At 39.9% G+C, this 24,905-nt stretch overlaps 1 protein-coding gene across 1 annotated transcript in view; it reads left to right on the forward strand.

Annotated features, from left to right (window-relative positions):
* Nucleotides 1–24,905, forward strand: part of LOC126473606 (F-actin-uncapping protein LRRC16A) — a 517,910-nt gene that overhangs the window by 434,425 nt on the left and 58,580 nt on the right. The window contains exons 28-29 of the mRNA XM_050100768.1: nucleotides 5,503–5,717; nucleotides 19,227–19,357. Of these exons, the coding sequence (XP_049956725.1) occupies nucleotides 5,503–5,717; nucleotides 19,227–19,357 (346 nt within the window). The remainder of the gene's footprint in view (nucleotides 1–5,502; nucleotides 5,718–19,226; nucleotides 19,358–24,905) is intronic.

The following is a 24,905-nucleotide window of genomic DNA, read 5'->3' on the forward strand; positions in this document are numbered from 1 at the left end:
TGGCTTGTATCCTCTTTCTATAACAGAAACTGCACTCGTATGTTAACTGGGTTCTGTATTCATAAGAATAAGAAATCTACGTAACTCAAGATAGTCGTTATGGTACAAGCTCTCTGCAGTAGTCCACATTAGCCTCACTGCTGGTGAAGTACAAGTCTACTTTGTACTCTATTCTGGTCGCTATGTACTGCCCGATTCTGAGCTAGCGGCAGAGCTAACTGCTACTGCGACTCCCACTGGGCTGCGACTTATGACAGACTGGAACTCACTGGATGCGGCAGACTGGCCCTCCGGTGTGTGGTGATCTAAATACTGGGGGCCGAGGGGCATTGGCGGCACGTTTCCTACGAGTCTGTCGTTGGCCTCTATCGATCTTCTCACAACCTCTTTGCTCCATGGTGTGCTGATGCCAGCTTATGCAAGCACACTGAGGTCATGGTCCGTTGGACATCTGAAGGTTTTAAGCTTCTGAATCAGCGGAATCAAAAAGGTTGATCATTTGTGTCACGTATATTGATACTTGAAAACTAACTCATCAAAACCTATAGGATATGTCCTGTTGAGCTAAAATCATGAAATTTGGAAAGGCACAGGGTTTTACAGTGCAAGAAAAGTAAAAGATCTGAAACTTGATAAAGTGTAATTCTATCACGTATAAAATGTCTTTTGCCATTTGAACATTGCCTTCAACATCTGTCAAAACCATAACAGACGGACATTACTTCATTCATACATAAAATGTAAGCTGTTATGCAACACCGTGACATCATCTGTTCAATGAGGTCGTCCATGCCGTGCCAAGCACAGTGCCAGCGTGCTAACTGTTTAGTGCGAACAATTCTCCAATGTCCTTGGTGGAACAATTGCAACACGTCCTTTTGCAACACTTTGGGAATAAGCACATGCGATTGTACACTGTCATTTTGAACTAGACTCTCACCTTGTTGTACTGAAAGGCTATGCCTACAAGCGAAGTATCGGGTTCACAACTGAGTTCTGGATACTGTTCAGTGAACGAGGCCATGACGTGTGAATATAATGCAACAAAATCTTGAGATCTTGGTCTGTTCCATGGCCTGTGGTATTTTTCTGTCATGCAAGGGAAAAAGATTCCAGCAATTCAGAGTCCTGCACATCAATTTGGCAACAAGATGTAGCAGATGCATCAAAATCAGACTCGGGGCCAATCAGAAGGCGAGATACGGTGTCTACATTGCCATGCTTTGCTGTAGGTCTGTACACAATTTCATACTAATACTGCGTTGCAATTTTTGAGCAGTGCGTGTAGGAACCAGCTTTACTGGATGGAACAAGGACTGCAAAGACTTGCAATCTGTCACTAAATAGAACTTGCAACCATACAAATAGTGACAGAATTTTGTCGCACCATACACAATAGTGAGAGCTTCTTTCTCAATTTGTGAATAATCACATTGAGTTTGAGTCAACACCTTTGAGGCAAAAGCAATAGTTCTGTCTTGTGCACTAATTCTGTGCAAAAGCACTGTGCCAATTCCGTAGGAAGAAGTGTCAACTTGCAAAACTACTGGCTTGGCAGGTCAAAGTGCACTAAACATCTGTCGCTGAGCGAAGCATTTTTAGGTTTCTGAAATGCGTCGTGACAGTTTTTAGTCCACACAAAAGGTACATTTTTGCGATGCAAGCGATGTAATGGAGCTGTGATACGAGCGGCATTCGTTATGAACCAAATTTAGTATGTACTGACTGGAGTTCAGACACATTGCAATGAACGGGCAGGTCACAGATTGCAAGCAAATGAGATTGGAGGGGGTACACACCCTGACTGTTTATCGCATGACCTAATTACTGTAGTTCTGTTCGAAAAAAGTCACACTTTTCAAGATGATACTTGAGTGCTTCTTCTGACAACACTCGAAAAAGAATACACAAATTGGCTATGTGTTCCTGTAGTGTATGACCTGAGATGACAGTATCGTTAAGGTAGTTTGAAAAAAATGGTACTTTTGCAGTCAGCTGTTCCAAGTAATGTTGAAAAATGGCAAGTGCGGAAGCACTGCCGAAGGGCAAGTGCAAAGTTGAATAGTCCTAAGTGAGTATTTACAACAAACACTTTCTGTGATTCTTTATCCAATGGAATTTGCAGGTAGGCATCATTCAAATCTATGTTAGAAATGTAACGTTCTGCACCAAGTCTGTCCATGAGTTCCTCAGGGTGAGGTAATGGATTGTCTGCGGGTTGACACCAAGTCTGTCCGTGAGTTCCTCAGGGTGAGGTAATGGATTTTCTGTGGGTTGACTGTAGACTTGAAGTCAACACAAATGTGAATGCAGCCAGAAGACTTAGGCAACAAAACGAAATGACTTGCCCATTGACTAGCTTAAATGGGAGCAGTCACACCATTATCTTTCAATTCACTGGCTACTTTGTCTCTTAAAGGAACTGGAATGGGGTGGGCTCAGAAAAGTTTAGGTTGTGCAATGTGTTTCAGTGTAATATGCACTACGAAGTTATTAGCTTTTCTCCATTCCTTCTGAAAATGGTTCAGAAAAGTTTTTAAGCAAGCTAGCTACATTGTCCTTTGGACTGAAAGTCGATATGGACAGTACGTTGTCATGGATGCTAAGTCCAAACAGATCAAAGGCTTCTAAACTGAAATTTTTTCCACTGTTTTTGGATTGTAACAGAATGAAATTCTCTGTCCTAGTGTGAGATTTGTAAGTGGAAGGCAAACTACACTGTCCAAGCACTGGAATGCCCTGTTCGGTGTAAGCAATGACATGGTTGCTAGATTTAGAAAGTCGTAGTGAACCTAACTGTTCGTACGTGGCAGTATTAAGCAATGGTACCGAGGCACCTGTGTCTAACTGACAGTTTGCACAATGGCTAGCAATTCATAATGAGACAAATAGTTTGTTAGAACATAGTTGCAGAGCACTGGGACAAGAATGAGGCACAACCTTAATCTTACTTTTGTCAGAACCTATTGTAGATCTGGAAAACACAATGGTCACTGCATGTGTATGAGCATGTTTTTTCTGAGAGTGGACAAAATCAGCATTTCTGTGCCCTAGCAAACAAACTCCTCGGACATGGCCTTCTTTTCCACACTTGTAACACATTGCGTTACGTGATGGCAGTCCTGTCTTTTATGGCGAGCAAAATATCTTGGGCAAGACTTTAGTAAGTTACCGGCTTGTTTACATGTCTATGTGGCTATCCACGCAGCTGTGTATGCATTCGATGATGTGGCTTCATGGGGCAGTCACGAGAAAGGGGCGACTCAACCTGAGAAATTGGGGCCTGGTCAAACTTATTGGCTGCTATGGCAATCGTATTACTCTAAGATTTACAACACTTGAGGAAGTGATGGATCAGAGTATTTTAAGATCTGTTTCCATATTCTATTATCTGGGACATTGAATATTATAGCATCCCTATTCAGTAAGTCACTGTAAAAGTTGCCACATCTACACTTAAATTTACCTTTGCTAGTGATATCCGTTAATTCTGTGTACCACTGACTGTTCGTCGGTTCCGGCTTTTTCCGCAAGTGAAAGAACTGATACCTGGTTGCAGCCACTTGGACTTGGCAGTCATAGTACTTGGTTAATGCAGCGATTACTTCATCATAACTGAGTTCGTATGGAGACACAGTTGGGAATAGTTTTTGTTTTAACCTGAACACTGGGGACCCCACAGTTGAAAGAAAGTATTGTAGCTTTAAAGTACCTTGAACTCAAAGAACTTCACAATGTGCTCAAACTGTGTCAGGTATTCTAGTCATTCTTCTTCTGTGTTGTTAAATTGTCGGAACATCGGTATGCTGGTTAGCGGCAGTTGTTGGGCTTGTTGTTTGGTTGGGTGTTTTTGTGTGGCTGATTCGACTTGTGCAACCAGAAATTGGTTGTACTGTCAGTACTGTCATCAGCAAAGCAACAATTTGTTGGTTCTGAAACTGAAAAATTGAAAAACTTGTGTTAGATCTATCACATTGGCCATCTGCAGCTGAGGTGCAGGGGCGGGGGGTGGAGGGGGTGAGGTAGACATGGTTTACATAAATATGTCAAAAAAAGCAAGCAAAGCATTTGAAAAGAGAAATTTGATTAGCTCTGTGGCTCCCCTCTTGGAATATATGCAAGAACACAAGAAGAAATCTCAAGATAGTCGTTGTGGTACAAGTTCTCTGTAATAGTCCACATTAACCTCACTGCTGGTGAAGTACAGGTCTGCTTTGTATTCTATTCTCGTCACTATGTGCTGCCCGATTCTGAGCTAGCGGAGGAGCTAACTGCCTCTGTGACTCCCACTGGGCTGCCACTGATGACACACTGGAATTCACTGGATGCGACAGATTGGCCCTCCAGTTCACAGTGGTGATCTAAATACTGGGGTCGAGGGGTGTTGGCGGCATGTTTCCTACGAGTCTGTCGTTGGTCTCCATCGATCTTCTCACAACCTCTGTGTCACACGGTGTGCTGACACCAGCTTATGCCAACGCACTGAGGTCATGGTCCGTTGGACATCTGAAGGTTTTAAGCTTCTGAATCAGTGCAATCAAAAAGGTTGGCCATTTGTGTCACATATATTGATACTTCAAAACTCACTCATCAAAACCTATAGGATATGTCCTGTTGAGCTATAATCATGAAATTTGGAAAGGCACAGGGTTTTACAGTGCAAGAAAAGTAAAAGATCTGAAACTTGATAAAATGTAATTCTATCATGTATAAAATATCTTTTGCCATTCGAACATACATTGCATTCATCATCCGTCAAAACCATAACAGACAAACATTACTTCATTCAAACATAAAATGTGAGCTGTAGTCATATTTTAGTAAGTAAAGGTGGTTGTATTAAATCTATTGTCTCTACATATATAAACTTTTAAGTCCCCCACTTGCTTCTTTTTGTATGTATGGGCTAGTCTGACGAACTGCTGTAGAGATTTTGATTCGGTCTTGGAATTCCCTGGTCAAATATCTTCGCAGTATCAATATGTATAACAGGGAAAATTGTTGAGATTCTCAATTCCCTGGATGGTTGAACTGTATAATGTATACACAATTAGCTTTTTATGGAATCCTCTGTGCACCACACTTTACCAAATTTTTGGGAGTTTATTATACATTTTGCTTTAACAGGTAAGTTACTATTGGGTGAGCATATTATTAGCAATATTTTAAATCATCAGGACTAAGACCCCAAAGCTCAAAGAATTTCGTAAATACGATTCACAGTGAACATTATGAAAATTTAACAGCCACAGCTAGTTGGTGTCTTGATTTATTTCATAAGCCTCCTGTTGTAAAAAGTGGCACAGTTATTCTTGAATAGGATAGAAAAATGTAGTTAACAGGTGCTGCTTATCTTCCCACTGCTGTTATTAAGTTCTTTTCCATGTATAAATCATTCTCAGATTGTTCAGTATTATTACATAGATATCTTAGTTTCATTATTCAATGTCACATGTCGATAGTCATGGAAGTACAACTTTATCCTGTTGTGTATGTCTGTAGCTCACCGTTACCAAAAGCAATTTCTGGGCTTCTGGAGCCTGTCTCATCACAGCTGGCAGCTGGAGCTGCGATGCAGTCACAGTCGACTGACAGCCTGGAGCGACGGTCGCCACTGACTGGGCGACGGTCTCAGGGTGATTCCCCACTTACGGCTTCCCCTCTGGCTCTCTCCCGAAGGCTGGCACAGTCATCAAATGCTGAACAAATATGTGGAGGTGAGTGCTTCTGATACCACCTGACATGTGCTGCCACTGTCTGTTCAAAGGGCTTTTACAGATTTTTGTGACTGGTGTGAAAGATAATGTTAATTGAAGTTTTGTACCAGACAGAAAAAAATTAGGAAAATCTTACTGCCTCCATTTGCTTATTGAGTCAATAAATGGGTCTAATTCTGTATAAGCCAGAAAATTATCCATGAAACAGTGGAAAATGCATGGTGGAATGTAACAGTATTGTGAAAAGGGTAGTAGCTGGATCACAGATAGGCACACAAAAAGACTGTCAGAAAGTGAGCTTCTAGTTGGTCAAAGCTCTCTCTCTCTCTCTCTCTCTCTCTCTCTCTCTCTCTCTCTCTCTCTCTCTCTCTCTCTGTCGTTTTTATTTATTTATTTTATCTGCGACATAGCATCTCTGTTATATGGTGAGTAGCAACTATGCTTTTCATAAAATTAGTTATTGGTGTGTTGTTATTGCATGCTTGTTACAATGCACTCATCAGTAGAGTCGTTTATTGGAATATAGCTTTTGAATATTACTAGTGGAGAACACATCATTTACATGCTTTCATGCAAGGAGGACAATTGTAATCATTATTACAAGTTTTTGCGTCCTTTCTTGCTCGTGAATCTGAAAACATTATATAAAGTGCAAAAATGTAAAGTAACATTTTTTGCCTGATTCACTCTCTTCCCCCTTTCTAATACATCTTTACATGTATCAGTTCTGTTATAAAATCCAGTCCATGTGTTTTGAGCTTCACAACAGTATGGAAATGAAAGACTATACATATTGTGGAGTTGCACAAGAGGCATCATTAGCCAGGCTGAACTAGAAAACGTGTCTGAATCTATGGCTTCCTTACCTTCCTCCTTCTTCGTAATTCACAAATGGATAAAATATAATAATGAAGCAAGCAAGTGGGAATACTGGTGTTCAAAATGCGATACTGACAGAAAGTGCAAAATGGAAACTGAAAGGAGGAAGGAATATGTAGAGGGTCCATACAGTAGAAACAAATTTGATGACAATATTATAGAAAAGGAAGAGGAAGTAGATGAAGATGAAATGATATTATATTGCAAGAGGATTCCAACAGAACACTGAAAGACCTACGTTGATACAATATGCCTGGAGTAGATGACATTCCCTGGGAATTATTGAGAACAGTGCATGACAAAACTATTTCACCTGGTATGCAAAATATCTGAGACATACAAGATACTGCCAGGCTTATAAAAGTCTCCTTAAATAATTTTTGTCTGTATTTTGCTACTATGTTTCACTAAACTTATCATTCGGTAATTACCACGTCTGTCAACATCTGCCATTTTGGAAATGGAATTATTACATTTGCCTTGAAGTCTGAGGATGTTTTGTGTGTCTCATATAGCTTGCACTTCAAGTGGCTCTCTCTCTCTGTGGTCACAACAAATCTGAAGAAATATCCTCTATTCCAGGGATCATATTTTGACCTAGGTCTTTCAGTATTCTGTCAAATTTTTCTTTCTCATCTTATTGTCTTACTCTGTAATACTGGCATGAAGTTCATATTCTCTGTGTAGCCCTTTTATATATTTGCTGTAGGAAATTAAAAATAACCACTCACCAAAAAAGCAGAGGCATTGAGTATTTTATAGGCATGCACAAAGGAAAGAAAACTTGTCATCAGTTACTTTAGCAGCTAACAATAGTACAAAATTCAGATAATTTTTTTTGGACATTGAACAAGTCTGTGGCAAGTATTTTGATGGCTATTATGTACATATGTCATATATAAACTACGAAAATGCAAGGGCAATCATATACATAACTTTTATTTCTCTTGAATGAGAAATTCAATGACGGCACGTTGCTTGTAATGTGCATCATGTGCAGAGACGCCATTTTGAAACTGTCCCGCAGCTACGCTATCTGTCGGAAGTGACGGAAACTTGGCACAGTCACTTAAAAGACTTGTGTTCGTGGTATTGTTTTCAGCTGAGAAAAAAAAAATAAAAAAAAAAAAATAAATATATATATATATATATATAATTTTCTAGGCAACCCTCATATTTCATGTGTTGTCAGGTTTCTAGTAGGCCTTGTCGTTTTGCCTATTTCATCCTCAGTTGCCTTTATTATTTCATCTTTCAAAGCTATCCATTCCCCTTGTATTTCATTCCTTTCCCATTTCAGTCACCCATTGTATAATGCTGCCTTTGAAATTCTCAACAACCTCTGGCTCTTTCAATTTGTCCGGGTACCATCTCCTTAATTTGTGACCTCTGTGCAATTTCTTAAGTTTTAACCTGCAACTCAAAACCAATAGGTTATGCTCAGAATCCACATTATAGCTGGAAATGTTTTTCAGTTTGAAGTCAAATTTTGAAATTTCTCTCTTAGCATTGTATAATCTACCTGAAACCCTCTGACGTCTACAGATGTCCTTGATTCTTAAGCCAAGTGTTAGCAATTATTAAATTATGCTAGGTGCAAAATTCTACGAGGCAGCTTCTCATATGGTTCCTTTCCCCCCTGTTCATGTTCTCATATTGTTTTTCCTTGTTTTCCTTTTCCTACTATCGAATTTGTTCTCCATCACAATTTAATTTTTGCCTCCATTAACTATCTGTAAAATTTCTCCTATCACCCCATACATATTTTCAATCTCTTCATCATGTGTGGAGGTACTAATCATATGAACGTGTACTACTGGGGCAGAGACTGACTTTTTGTGTTTCTTTTGGCAATGATAGTATGTTCACTATGCTATTCATAAAAGCTTATGTGTATTTGTGTTTTCTTATTCATTCTTAGACATATTACATTATTGCTCCTACTTGATTTTGTGCTGACCCATAGAATGCCAGTTTTGTTTTTCCTGAAGACATCCTGCTGAATACTTTCCACTCAGTGATCCAAATGGGGTACTATTTTACCAAAGAGGGTGTCTTCATCATTAAGCTATGCAGTAGCGCTGATGGTGCTTGGGAAATACAACAAGTATTGTTTTCCCCTTAATTTTAGTTGTTTGTTGTACCAACATAGTGAAGTCATGTTGACTAATTTTACAAGGCCATACATATGTTTTTGTATGGGGTCCACCTGTAGCAAAACACAATTTTATTTTTATCCTAAACATGTGTCACTGCAGTTGCAGCAGCATCATCAGTGGGCTTTTATTTTATGACTTTTTACCACGAGGTAAGCCATAAAAGCCCACTGATGATGCTGCAACAGCAATGAAACATGTTTGGGATGAAAAGCAATGTGTTTAGCTAAAGGTGGAACCATCCAAAAACATATGTATTGTTAAAGCAAACACAGACAAAAGAGCTTCAATCCCAAGATGATTATTTACAAGTCCAGATGAGTCATTCATCCAGATTGTGGTGCTGCAACTACTGAAGACTTCTGCCCTGTTCAGAAACCATGAGACAGTTTGGGTACTCTGCAAATACCCATCAGTTGTGGTTTGCACCTTTGGTACGGTTATCTACAGGGTGTTACAAAAAGGTACGGCCAAACTTTCAGGAAACATTCCTCACACACCCAAATAAAGAAAAGATGTTATGTGGACATGTGTCCGGAAACGCTTAATTTCCATGTTAGAGCTCATTTTAGTTTCGTCAGTATGTACTGTACTTCCTCGATTCATTGCCAGTTGGCCCAATTGAAGGAAGGTAATGTTGACTTCGGTGCTTGTGTCGACATGCGACTCATTGCTCTACAGTACTAACATCAAGCACATCAGTACGTAGCATCAACAGGTTAGTGTTCATCACGAACGTGGTTTTGCAGTCAGTGCAATATTAACAAATGCAGAGTTGGCAGATGCCCATTTGATGTGTGGATTAGCACGGGGCAATAGCCGTGGCGCTGTACATTTGTATCGAGACAGATTTCCAGAACGAAGGTGTCCCGACAAGAAGACGTTCGAAGCAATTGATCGGCGTCTTAGGGCGCACGGAACATTCCAGCCTATGACTCGCGACTGGGGAAGACCTAGAACGACAAGGACACCTGCAATGGACGAGGCAATTCTTTGTGCAGTTCACGATAACCCTAATGTCAGGGTCAGAGAAGTTGCCGCTGTACAAGGTAATGTTGACCACGTCACTGTATGGAGAGTGCTATGGGAGAACCAGTTGTTTCCATACCATGCACAGCGTGTGCAGGCACTATCAGCAGCTGTTTGGCCTCCACGGGTACACTTCTGCGAATGGTTCATCCAACAATGTGTCAATCCTCATTTCAGTGCAACAGTTCTCTTTACAGATGAGGCTTCATTCCAACGAGATCAAATTGTAAATTTTCACAATCAACACGTGTGGGCTGACGAGAATCAGCACGCAATTGTGTAGTCACGTCATCAACACAAATTTTCTGTGAACGTCTGGGCAGGCATTGTTGGTGATGTCTTGATTGGGCCCCATGTTCTTCCACCTACACTCAATGGAGCACGTTATCATGATTTCATACGGGATACTCTACCTGTGCTGCTAGAACATGTGCCTTTACAAGTACAACACAACATGTGGTTCATGCACGATGGAGCTCCTGCACATTTCAGTCGAAGTGTTCGTACACTTCTCAACAACAGATTCAGTGACCGATGGATTGGTAGAGGCGGACCAATTCCATGGCCTCCATGCTCTCCTGACCTCAACCCTTTTGACTTTCATTTATGGGGGCATTTGAAAGCTCTTGTCTACGCAACCCCGGTACCAAATGTAGAGACTCTTCGTGCTCGTATTGTGGACGGCTGTGATACAATACGCCATTCTCCAGGGCTGCATCAGCGCATCAGGGATTCCATGCAACGGAGGGTGGATGCATGTATCCTCGCTAACGGAGGACATTTTGAACATGTCCTGTAACAGAGTTTTTGAAGTCACGCAGGTACGTTCTGTTGCTGTGTGTTTCCATTCCATGATTAATGTGATTTGAAGAGAAGTAAAAAAATGAGCTCTAACATGGAAAGTAAGCATTTCGGACACATGCCCACATAACATATTTTCTTTCTTTGTGTGTGAGGAATGTTTCCTGAAAGTTTGGCTGTACCTTTTTGTAACATCCTGTATATTGCTGAGGCATGCAATAACCTCACATCAACGAGGTCCTTGGTTAAAGGGTCTGGATGAATGCAATAAGTAAAAGGGTTTCAGAAATTAGTGCAGTGTAATAATTCCAATACTAAAGAAGGCAGATGTTTTCAGGCGAGAATGTTACTGACCTAACAGTTTAATAAGTCATGCATTTAAAAGATTGATGTGATTACTAGTGGTAGGGATAAAATATAGGGAGCAATAGCTTATCTACAATGTGTACAGAAATCGGATTAGTGATAAGAGCCAAAGGACATGAAAACAGAAGCAGTAGTCAAGAAGGGAGTGAGATGTGATTGTATAATTTCCCTGATGTTATTCAATCTGTTCGTTGAACAAATAGTGAAAAAACCAAAGGTAAATTTGGAAAGGTAATTAAAGTTCAGGGAGAAGAAATAAAAAGTTAAGAGTTTTGTTCATAACATTGTAATTATATCAGAGATAGCAAAGGATTTGAAATAATAGTTGAATGTAATGGAAAAGTGTCTGGAAAAGACTCTGTAAACTGAAAAATCAACAAAAGCAAAACATGGGTAATGAAATATAGTCAAATTAAACGCTAAAGCTCCAGATTAGGAAATCAACAATAGTAGGAAAAAAGGATAGATTGCTACTCACCATAAGGATAGCACATTGAATTGGAGACAGGCACAATAAAAAGACTGTTACACATTTAGCTTTCAGCCAAAGCCTTCTACAAAACAGAAAGCAGACATAGATTCACACAAACGAGCATAGCTCACGCACACGTGACCACCAACTCTGGCAACTCCGAACGGAATGCTGTCATTTTGAATGAGAGTAGCAATCTGGAGTGGGACAGAGAAGGTGGAGGAGAGCAGAACACAGGCAGGGGAAGAGAAAAGCAGTGTCTGGCAGAGTGTGCGAGGACAAGATGGAAGAATGCCGAGGCTGCATCACAGTTCTGTGAGGCAGGGAGATTTGGAGGGGGGAGGAGTGGGAAGAGAGAGGAACAGGGGCAGGAGAAATGGGCAGGTGTGTTAGAAGAGGGCGGCACACCATGAGGATGAGAGGGTGTAAATAGGGAGGAGGTGATAGGACAGAGGGAAGGGTGTGAGGACAGTAGGTTACTGTAGGTTGACGCTGGGATAATTTCGGAAGCAGAGAATGTGTTGTAAGGGAGGAGCCAGATGGCCTAGGTTGTAAAGCAGCCATTGAAATCAAGGATGTTATGTTCAGCTGCATACTGTGCCACAGGGTAGTCTACCAAGCTGTCGGCCACATTTCGGTGGTGGCTGTTGGGTGGGTAATGGAGCACCACTTTAGGGCGGGTTGTAAGGATCTTGGGTAGGATTTCTCTCATTTCAGGGCAGGATGATAGTTTCCTGTCCTCTTGCAATGGTTGTCATTCTCCAATGGATCTAGTCACTGACATGCTTCCATAAATGTTTCACAAATGTAGAAACTGGCAGTTCTTATGTCCTCGAAACATCTTGTACCACAAATTGTATGAAGCAGTAAACACAAATGGAACTATCCAGCATTTGTGGATGCATAGCGTATACTCACCCTTCCATCTCAATATTGAATACTTTGCACTGATGTTCCACATTTTTGTTTGTAGAATTTGTTTCTTCGAGATCCCCTGTGTGTAGTAGTTTCTGTACAAAATAAAATCTTTTTAAGAGATTATCTTGACACAAATTGAAGAAGGCAGTCAAAGTCTCCTGTGCTGGTGCTTCCATCGAAACTCCTTCTGCAGTTTACTTGGTCAAATTCACACGTTGCCCATATTTCAAGTGGACAGTTCAGTGGATAACAGCTGGATGACAATCGCATATTTGGAAACTTAAAATTCACTGAGCTGCTTCATTGCTGTTATTGTAATGACTCATTTGAGACATTACTGTTCCACCATGCGTGTCCTCTCTTGTCAGTGTAAAAATGTCAATGTTACTATCCTAGTTCATATACATGCACACTCATGTAATGGATATTTTATATCTGTATGGGAAAGGTGTGACTCGTACAGAAAAAGCTATTTATTCTCAATTCTGATTTATTGGTGGCCTCTTTTTCTGATCTTTGCCATACATCCACTCTTTTCTGGTGATTTTGGCGCATATATTTTTGATAGCCATCTTCACCAGTTTGAGTTACATTATTGTGCAGAGTTCAGCATCTTTGTACGACTTCCAAAATTCAGCCTTTATGATGATACCTATTTGATTAGGCTGCATTTTTGAAGCCGAATCAGGAAGTGCTGATGTGGCAGTCATAAATTTTACAACTCAATCAAATACATCCCAAAGATGGCACCACAGACTGTTTAATTTTTGATGAGCACTTCAGTAAATTCAATTTGTTTTTGATGAAAAACTCTGGCAATAATGCCATATTAGTCAGTGATTTTATTCTTTAATTTGTGGTCAAGAAGACTTGCATGTAAACATTATGAATAAGTTGGGCAGACCATATTTTCTGGTGTATGTTATTGCAGCGAGTGAAGACTCGTGCATGTGATGTGAGCTTCTGGAGAACATTGCTGACGAGGGGATTGATGTCATTGTCATTGCCACCTCCCTTTATTGTGTGTCTTAAATTGATATATTTATCCACATAAAATTTCGTTGATTATGGTGGTTAGATGGTAACCATTCCAACTCAGTTTTGACATGTTGTTGTTGTTGTCTTCAGTCCAGAGACTGGTATGATGCAGCTCTCCATGCTACTCTATCCTGTGCAAGCTGCTTCATCCCCCAGTACCTACCGCAACCTACATCCTTCTCAATATGCTTAGTGTATTCATCTCTTGGTCTCCCTCTATGATTTTTACTCTCCATGCTGTCATCTAATACTAAATTTGTGATCCCTTGAGGCCTCAGAACATGTACTACCAACCAGTCCCTTCATCTTGTCAAGTTTTGCCACAAACTCCTCTTCTCCTCAATTCTATTTAATACCTCCTCATTAGTTATGTCATCTACCCAACTAATCTTCAGCATCCTTCTGTAGCACCACATTTCGAAAGCTTCTATTCTATTTTTGTCTAAACTATTTACCGTCCACGTTTCACTTCCATACATGGCTACACTCAATATAAATACTTTCAGAAACAACTTCCTGACACTTAAATCTATATTCGATGTCAACAAATGTCTCTTCTTCAGAAATGCTTTCCTTGCCATTGCCAGTCTACATTTTATATCCTCTCTTCTTCGACCATCATCAGTTATTTTGCTCCCCAAATAGCAAATCTCATTTACTATTTTAAGTGTCTCATTTCCTAATCTAATTCCCTCAGCATCATCCAACTTAATTTGACTACATTCCTTTATCCTCATTTTGCTTTTGTTGATGTTCATCTTACATCTTCCTTTCAAGACACTGTCTTTTCTGTTCAACTGCTCTTCCAAGCTCTTTGCTGTCTCTGACAGAATTACAATGTCATCGGAGAACCTCAAAAGCTTTTATTTCTTCTCCATGGATTTTAATATCTACGCTGAATTTTTCTTTTGTTTCCTTTACTGCATGCTCAATATACAAATTGAATAACACCGGGGAGAGGCTACAGCGCTGTCTCACTCCCTTCCCAACCATTGCTTCCCTTTCATGTCCCTCGACTCTCACAACTGCCATCTGGTTTCTGTACAAATTGTAAATAGCCTTTCACTCCCTGTATTTTACCCCTACCACCTTCAGAATTTGAAAGAGAGTATTCCAGTCAACATTGTCAAAAGCTTTCTCTAAGTCTACAAATGCTAGAAATGTAGGTTTGCCTTTCCTTAATCTATCTTCTAAGATAAGTCGTACGGTCAGTATTGCCTCATGTGCTCCATTATTTCTACAGAATCCAAACTGATCTTCCCCAAGGCCGGCTTCTACCAGTTTTTCCATTCGTCTGTAATGAAGGGCGTTAGTATTTTGCAGCCGTGACTTACTAATTTGATAGTTCAGTAATTTTCACATCTGTCAACACTTGCTTTAATTGGGATTGGAATTTCACATCTGTCAACACTTGCTTTCTTTGGGATTGGAATTATTATATTCTTCTTGAAGTCTAAGGGTATTTCACCTGTCTCATACATCTTGCTCACCAGATGGTAGAGTTTTGTCAGGGCTGGCTCTCCCAAGGCTATCAGTAGTTCTAATGGAATGTTGTCTACTCCCGGGGCCTTGTTTTGACTTAGGTCTTTCAGTGCTCTGTCATCTTCATCTACATCCTCCTCCATTTCCATAATATTGTCCTCAAGTACATCGCCCTTGTATAGACGCTCTATATACTCATTCCACCTTTCTGTCTGAGCTCTTAACATTCATACAAGTGGTTCTCTTTTCTCCAAAGGTCTCTTTAATTTTCCTGTAGGCAGTATCTATCTTACCCCTAGCGAGATATGCCTCTACATCCTTACATTTGTCCTCTAGCCACCCCTGCTTAGCCCTTTTGCACTTCCTGTCGATCTCATTTTTTGAGACGTTTGTATTCCTTTTTGTCTGTTTCATTTACTGCATTTTTATATTTTCACCTTTCATCAATTAAATTCAGTATTTCTTCTGTTATCCAAGGATTTCTACTAGCCCTCGTCTTTTTACCTACTTGATCCTCTGCTGCCTTCACTATTTCATCTCTCAAAGCTACCCATTTTTCTTCTGCTTTATTTCTTTCCCCTATTCCTGTCTATCGTTCCTTATGCTCTCCCAGAAACTCTTTACGACGTCGGGTTCTGTCAGTGTATCTAGGTCCCATCTCCTTAAATTCCCACCTTTTTGCAGTTTCTTCAATTTTAATCTACACTTCATAACCAATAGATTGTGGTCAGAGTCCACATCTGCCCCTGGAAATGTCTTACAATTAAAAGTCTGGTTCCTAAATCTCTGTCTTACCATTATATAATCTACCTGAAATCTTCCAGTGTCTCCAGGCCTCTTCCCTGTATACGACCTTCTTTCATGATTCTTGAACCAAATGTTAGCTATGATTAAGTTATGCTATGTGCAAAATTCTACGAGACAGCTTCCTCTTTCATTTCTTACCCCCATTCCATATTCACCTACTATGTTTCCTTCTCTTCCTTTTCCTACTATCAAATTCCAGTCACCCATGACTATTAAATTTTCGCCTCCCTTCACTATCTGAATAATTTCTTGCAGAGCTAGTTGGCATGTAAACTTGTACTACTGTGGTAGGAGTGGGCTTTATGTCTGTCTTGGCTACAATAATGCTTACCCACACCCCTATTTTTTTATTCCTTATTAAACCTACTTCAGCATTACCCCGGCTTGATTTTGTATTTATAACCCTGTTTTCACATGACCAGAAGTCTTGTTCCTCCTGCCACCGAACTTCACTAATTCCCGCTATATCTAACTTCAACCTATCCATTTCCCTTTTTAAATTTTCTAACCTACCTGCCTGATTAAGGGATCCGACATTCCACACTCAGATCCGTAGAGTGCTAATTTCCTTTCTCCTGATAACGACGTCCTCCTGAGTATTCCCCTCCCAGAGATCCGAATGGGGGACTATTTTACCTCCGGAATATTTTACCCAAGAGGTCGCTCTGGTACCGCGCGCCGCGGAATTTGAATCCGCACCAGACGTCATGTACGTCGAAGACCCCTACAGGTCTCTGCACAATAGCGCCGTAAGCTGTGGCCTCCTGGCCCGCTTTTAATGTGAGGGCGCCACAGTGGAACATGTGGTCCCAGCGACCAATAGCGACACCCTGATAGCATACTTAAGCACCTGCGTCGCGCTCAGCCAGCAATCTAACATCGTGTGTGTCTCAGGACATACTGCCTCAGACTGCATATTGACATTTGTGTTTCTATTCCAGTGGACGTGCTTGTCTTGTTTGGTTTGTTACTCTGTTGTCTGTTCTTTTTGTGTCGTAAGGTCCTCCGTTGGTCGTGTCCGTCCTCTCCTGTTGTGTTGTTGTTCGCGGGTCCTGCCGCATTTCCGTCACTACTACCCCGTGACCGTTCCGGGCGCCATTACAACAGACGCCATCATCATTTAACCATACAGTAAAGTTGCATGCCTTTGGGAAAAATTACAGCTGTAGTTTCCCCTTGCCTTCAGCCGTTCGCAATACCAGCACAGCAAGGCTGTTTTGGTTAGTGTTACAAGGCCACATCAGTCAATCATCCAGACTGTTGCCCCTGCAACTACTGAAAAGGCTGCTGCCCCTCTTCAGGAACTATACATTTGTCTGGCCTCTCAAAAGATACCCCTCTGTTGTGGTTGCACCTAAGGTATGGCTATCTGTATCGCTAAGGCATGCGAGCCTCCTCACCAACAGCAAGGCCAGTGGTCCATGGTTTGACATACATATCAGCAATGAATTGCCACAACAGTTGCCACAACAACTGGCAACAATTCAAGATGTAATTGTATTCGTTGTTTCTAACTATAATTTGATCAATCATTGTAGAAGTGCATCAGTGTTAGTTTTGTTTTGTTTTGTTTTTATATCCCTGCTTAGACATACGTGTCGGATGCTGCAAAAATATCTGTGGATACTACTATGATGTGTTTCAACAGTATGTTGCGGTGTACTATTTCAGATATGAAGAATGATATGCTGCCTGTATTCGTTGTCAACAATAACAATTAAAACTTTGGCAACGCAAGGTACATGAAACCTTTGTTTGTTCTCATTGCTGGGTCCTTTGTTGGCCCGAATGATGATAATATGTTCCAGAAAAGTCATTAACTTATTGCCCAGTCAATGTTATTATGGAGTAGACATTGTAAGTCCTCTTAGAGTTGTTCATAGCTCTCAAAATATGCTTATAGAAAGTTTGCGTTAGCAGTAGCCAGCTCACTCAATGAGAAATTTGTCCTCTGACCTTCAAAACTGGTTTCAAAGTACCTTTGTTGTGTTTAAATGTAGCTCCAAATGATTGCATGTGGGAGCATGTGTTGTAACAGTACGCAATTTGTAGAAAGTATACTGATTCTGGCCTCTTTACAGTAATAAAAGACAATAATTATGTTAGTGAAGCTTGAACTGTTACCGATCTGACTGTGCCAGTTATACCTGCAGTTTCCCCCTAGAATTTATCTGTGGCACAGTAGGCACATATTTTTTTTGATGACGTATCCTTTCACCGGCTGCTGTGGGCGAGCGGTTCTAGGCGCTTTAGTCTGGAACCGCGCGATCGCTACGGTCGCTGGTTTGAATCCTGCCTCAGGCATGGATGTGTATGATGTCCTTAGGTTAGGTAGGTTTAAGAAGTTCTAGGGGAGTGATGACCTCAGATGCCAAGTCCCATGGTGCTCAGAGCCATTTGTATCCTTTCGTGGGCTCATAATGGGACCCTGTAAGTTCCACTTTGCAATTACTGCTTTTTTCTGCTTTTCAATTTCCTTGAAATGTTTTTATTATTTCTCTTCCCTAATATCTTCATGTTCTTTTAACTTCAATCTCTTATTCATTGTACTCCTACACGAGTCCTCTTTCTCTTTCTGCTCCCATTTCATTTCTCCATACCACCTTGTTTCTTTGTGATCTTGCTTGAGATTGTACAAGAATTAGTTTTTTGTTATAAAACACTTGTAGAAAATTTTAGAATTTCCTAGAATATCCTTTTTTAATCGCACATCTCGTTTCTTTTTCATACCTTGTGCCTTGCTTACACATTTCTGCTACTAACCTGTACGCTCCACCATTAAAAATGTTTAGAAGCAGTCTTAGCCTTTTCACACAAAAGGAAAAAGTGCTAGAAAAAGAGAGATTCTATCTCGCCACACTTTTTTAGCACTCATTCCCACCAATCATAGCCAGTGCTACCAAACTTTCTAATTATCAATGGCACACCGAGCACTCCCTGGCTTCACAATCACGAGTGGGTGTCAGTGAGTGGTTGTGGAGAAAAGTGGATGTTAATGAAAACTACACAGCCTGTTGATGAAATTTGATCAAATATTGACCGTAACTTGACGTCAATTGCAGAATAGAAGTGTGCAGTTGTTATTTGTATTTTTGCTCCTTAGGGCATAGCACATTTGTACTGTTGTATCTAGCACTGTTCCAAGATTGCTTGCAAAATTATATTTGTACAGTTCCTGATAGCTGCCCCTCCTCTCAAGAGGAAAGTTCACTTTTGTTTCTTACCCTTATCTTATCATCTCTGGGCTGCTCTCTCCTGACACCTCCCACTTCACCTCTGTTTCTCCTATTCCTCATGAGAGGTTAGATCTTATACTGGGGTCTTTACTGGCCAGCTGCTCCTTTCTAACATTCCTCAACCTATCACCATTTTCCATTCTTTCCTTATTACACTCTGAGGAAGGAACTAATAATTCTTAAGGTAGGATTACTATTTTCATTTTTAAATGTGTCTAATCAGCTATACTGGAAGGTAAGTACTGGCCAACTATTTTGCCTTTGTGTATAAAATAATTGTGTTAGTTATGACAGTGTTAGAACCTTCTTCTTTGTATCACATTAGGACAGTGTGTAAGGGAGGAAAGTGATGGCACTGTACAAGATGGGCTGGAGAGTCGTTCCGGGATTGGTGGACCCTATAGATCTAGAGCTGGCACAGGACCTGAAGTCAGGAAAAGAACATCTAGCAAGCAGGTTTGTACCTGTAGCCAAGCATGTCATTTTGTACTGACGGCCATCTTGCATCATGATAATGTTTATTTTGATTCAGAATGCACAGGCTTTTTAAAGCAACAACATTTGATAGAGATGTTCTTTCAAGTTGTACAATAATTATTAATGATTTCAATGAGTATCTGTATTTGTTCTTTTGAGGCAATCGCTTTTATTCTGTTTCCTCAAAGTTCTGCTGTATGTACTTGTTTCCTTTTTAGTGTATAATTCTTATTTTGTGTTTATGATTATAACTGTTCATTTACTTTCCTTACATTAGTTGTGAAACAGTTTTACTACATTATTGTACATATGCACCCAACCTCCAACATAGTATGGTAGTTACACTCGTGTTGGTCCAATGAAGGATATGGCACAGTAGTTAAGACACTGAAACCACATTAAAGAAGTAAACATTCCTGTCCCATAATCTTTATGTAGACACAGTCATTTCCCTAAATCACTCGAGGCTAATGCTAGGACGGCTCCTTAAACACAGCCAATCGTCATCTTAGTCCAGTTTGAGGTGGTTCTTTTCCCATAAGGACTTCAGCATTGGCTGCTCTGACCTTCCTACCTTCACTTGTTGCTCCACTTTCTAATAACCTTTTGGATTTGGTTAATTTTATTCGTTACTCTGCATGATCAAAAATTCGTAGATCTCTGTTCGTTGTATGTAGTTCTCTATGTATCTGCACTGCTTGTTTATTTCTTGTTTGTGAGTTGACTTCACACTTGGTGTTTTGTAGTTGAAATCACAAAATTTAATACCGTTAAACATGAAAGTAAAGATTGTAATTATCAGTCACAGCACAGTATCGGCTGTGGTGTTGGAAGTTATTAAGTTTCCTCTCCATCATTGATACAGTTAATTAAAAGTTACATTCTGTACACCACATAAGCTAGTGTCTTGATGTATCTGTCATTGCATGAAATTTTTGTTGTTGCATCCTCTGGGCCCATATTATGGAATAGGGTTGGTCTTTTCTGCTCCTTGGAAATGTAAATATGCACAATATGCCTTCTGGCTCTCTCCATCAACTTCAATCTTGCAACTTTCACAGCAAGTGTTAGTAGGAAATAACTTTGCCTTATAAAGTGATCATAAAGGCAGATAATGCAGCATTCACACTTAGTTTGCTATAATATCCTGGAAGAATATAGATTGATCACCTTAATCATGTGTTACTGTGTGCTTTCCTCTCTTAACCAGCAGAAATGACCTACATGAATGATGACTGAAGATGTCATTTTGTATTGAGAATTATTTAGCTAGTTTTGCTGATGTTCAAGAGCCAGATGTCCATTGAAGACTGTATTCTTTCAATACTACAAGTTTGTCATGCAAATAACAACATTGTATAACTTTTTGAACTGTGTGAAATATTCCACACCATACTTCATATGGTATATCAAAACCAAGCACTAGGGTTTTATTTTCACTGATTTTTTCCCTTTTATTTCCAAAATCAGTAAAATATGAAATTACTTTTTCTCATTGAATAAACAAAAATTCCTTTTGGCTAGATAATAGTCAATGGCACGAATAACTTAGGAATGACCTATTAATAACAACTTGTATTACTTATAGCAGCCAGAAAGTTTCCTGTACAAGTGATGAGTTCAGGAGGCACTTCTCATACTTCATGAAATTACCCTGCTGTAGGCGTCAGTGCAGGAGTTACATTGCATGAGTAGCACATTACATATATTTTCTATGACAACAAGAGAACGTGTGGTACCATTTGGAAGCTTCCTTCTTAGTCTAGTACAATCTTCCCTGTGTAAATAACATTTATGTGATTGACTCAGGGTGTTACTTCTGAATGGAGAATGGTGTTCCTTAAGGAAGCGTTTAAATTATCTGACTTTTGCTGTCATCAGCGATGGTGATCAATGAACTTTTCTGAAACTGAGCTTGGCCCCTGTTAATAGTGGCTTACTGTCAGTAAGGCAAATTACGGTACTGACATGCTTAATTGTGCTATTGAGAATGCTGAATTATGAGTTAGTGAAACCTATATTTTGCCACCTATCCAACTTCCCTAGCACAAGACATGCTTCCAGTTATCAAGCTTTTTTTCTCAAGTTATCTCAACATTGATTTGTCTCTATTCCTGTCTTAGGAACTCTTAAAGAAATCATTTATTTTTTTTAGCTGAATATTCCATCAGTGTTTGGCAGGACATGGAAATAATATCAAATAGGGGACACTTCCTAATGTTCTGCAAAATAATATTTATTTGCTCACAAACTGACTTTGGCTGTTTAGGCCATCTCTAGTCACAGCAGAATGTCACAAACATAGATAAAATGACATCTGACATGCACAGATACAATTTACACAGTATGTGCAAGAATAATTCCGTAGAGTCTTTACATAGGAAAATGGTACACTTGTTATGCAAAAACTGTTACTTTAACGGAAAAGAAAACAAAGTTTTTGTGTGTAGATACATTTAACAACTGATAAAAGATAAAAGTCCACCCCGATAGCTGAGTGGTCAGCGTGCCGGTCTGTCATGCCAAGGGGCCCGGGTTCGATTCGTGGCTGGGTCGGAGATTTTCTCACCTCAGGGACTGCGTGTTGTGTTGTCCTCATTATCATTTCATCATCACCAGTGGAAGGCAACAGGAAACCACCACTGGAATCACCTCCCTAGACGCTCATGCGGTGGACCTCTCTGACGAGGCTTCCCCCATGACAAGACCTGCCGTAAGGCAGAACACAAAAGTGAAAAGATAAAAGTTGAATTTACCATTTAAACCTAATACCTGTAACTAAACTTTCATTTGACAGAGAGGGGGGGGGGGGGGGGGGAGGGAGGAAAGTAGCTTCAGTTTGATCACTTAATACTAAACTAGCAATCTGTGTCGTGTGTTTGTTGATGTCCAGTATTTCCAGTAGGGTAATCTTAAGCTTTTCTTTACAGAATGTAAATCTTTACATTCTACATCATACGAGTGGTTTTCTGCTAAGAGATGACTGTCTTTCTTTCTTAATCTCCAGATTTTCTCATGTCAGATAACCTAATGCCACAGCTCTGCGTGACTGACCAGTATATAATTTTCCACAGTGCTTTCATGTGATTTAGACACACCACTCTGCACAAAGGTTGCAGTTTATGTTTCTTGTTGAATGTGAAATTTGACAGATTGTCAGTATTACAAAATGCAGGTCTATAGTTGTGAGACTTTAACTCTTTTGTTAAGTTGTCTGAAATTTTGCCATTATATGGAACAATGCACCAGTTTTTGTAACTACTGACTCAGTTCCTATTTGCCAGTGCACGGAAGTGTTGTAATTTCGCACATTCAAGGATCACTTATTTAGCATTTACAAAAAAACTGTATCTACAGATGCAGTAACCTCTGCAAGCTCCCAGAAGCCGCACAACCACAAACATTTAGGAGATAGACAAAATAATGTGAACAGTGATAGTAATGGGATGGTTGTGTTTGACAGCCAACAATGCAGGTAAGGCACGTGTCATGCTGGACTGAGTCTTCCCTTCTCATCCTGTATGGTAAGTCTCCCTTGACCTGTGGTTCTGGGTGGCTTTCCCAAAATCTACCCCTTTTCCTAGACCTCTCCAGTCCTTTTCCTTCATCCTTCTTTCTTCCCCTTCAACCGTTCCAACTGAAGAAGGAGCCACTGGCTCCGAAAGCTTGCTAGTCACGACAGTCTTTTATGTGTGTGTTCTGCCGCCACTTGGTGAGTAGATTTTTTATCTATCCAGTTAAATAATCTATCCCTTTCATAATTGGACAGGTAAAAAATCTACTCACAAAGAAGAAGCAGCAGCAGCAAGAGAACACAGATATAAAGGTATTTAAATTTGCAAGTTTTCAGAGCTAGTGGCTGCTCCTTCTCTAAGAAGGGTTGAAGGGGAAGGAAGAGGGGTGATAGATAAGTATAGATAGCTAAGTGCATAGATGTGGGTGGAGGGGATAAAGGTCACAAAATAAAAGATACAGAAAACAAACAGGAATCGTTGCTGAGGAGAAATGCTAAGATCAAAGAAATTTGCGTAAATTAAGGCCAGGCTAGTGGCAAGAACCAAGGAATATTGTAATGCCAGTTCTCACCTGCAGAGTTCTGGGGTACTGGTGTCTGGGATAAGAATCCAGATGGCACTGAGTAGCATTCTCTGCAACAGGATATTGCATCTTGCCTCTATACACCCTCTGCCTACACCCATTCATCCTAAGTGATAACTTGGTGGTAGTCATGCCAATCTAAAAGGTCGAACAATGTTTGCATAACTGCTGGTGCAGGACATATGTTATTTTAATTGATATAAATCCATCCTTTTAATAATTTTGCAGATTAACAAAGAAAGATTTGACCTTTGCTGGTCATCTTTGAATGGAAAACCCCTCATACGGTGTAAAATGTGAACTTTTACATTCTTCAGAGGAAAGTGTTCTTTACAGAAAAACAGAGAGATTACCTTATTGTAAATGCTGGGAACTGACAAACATATGACAAAGAATGTCAGCTTAGTATTAAATGGCCAAACACAATTCCAAACAATGAGATATCCAGATTGGAATACAAACAATATTTTAAAAAGGCTAGAGTGCTACTCACAGTTAAAGATGACACGTTGAGTCGCAGATTGGCATGGCAAAAAGACTGTTACATATGAGCTTTTGGTCCAAGCCTTCTTCAGAAAAGAAAAACACAAACACCTTCACACAAGCAAGAGCACCTGATACACATGAACGCTATCTCCGATCACTCTGACCAGAATAATTCTGGTTGGAAAGGGTGAAGATAGAAGACATATGAGCGTGAGGTGCAATTGCTTGTGTGAATGTGTGTGTTTTTCTTTTCTGAAGAAGGCATGGGCTGAAAACTCGTATGTAATGAGTCTTTTTGTCATGCCTGTCTGCTTCTCAAAATGCGATCTTTACAGTGAGCAGCAATGTGTTCTTTCCATAACAGTGTTCAAATGCAGTTTCTTTTTCCCGCCTTCGTTAAATGAAGTTTTAGTTACAGGAAACAGATTGAAATTGGAAATTCAGCTATTTTTCACAAATTTTTAGATCTATCTCCAAATAAAAAAATTGTTCCCCTTTTAAAATGAAAAATCTTATGCTTTTCTGTGTCAAAACTGTATATGTTATCAGTATTGCATTTTGTGTGTAAATAATATCTGTGTAAGTTACGCATCATTTATTCTCATTTGTGACATTTGGTTATCACATGAAAATGACATAGGAAGCTGACAGCCTGTTCATGACCAAATAAATATAATTTTGTAGAACATTAGGAAGTGCTTTCTATCATCATCATCATCATCATCATCTTCACTCAAGCATAAACCAAGGCCTCTGCCCCTACTTTTTTTGTTACGGTACCCATCATCTCCTCAGTCTTCCTGCTTAATATTAAAATCATTTATTAAAAAATGTGTGTGGTTATCTTGTTTCCAAATAAAACTTAGTTATTAAGTGTGATGACATTAACCTGGCTTTCAGAACTGAGAACCGTCCTTGGGGAGGAAAGTGACAGAGGGAGGTT

Source organism: Schistocerca serialis, chromosome 4, assembly GCF_023864345.2.
Source record: "Schistocerca serialis cubense isolate TAMUIC-IGC-003099 chromosome 4, iqSchSeri2.2, whole genome shotgun sequence".
Taxonomy (NCBI): domain Eukaryota; kingdom Metazoa; phylum Arthropoda; class Insecta; order Orthoptera; family Acrididae; genus Schistocerca; species Schistocerca serialis.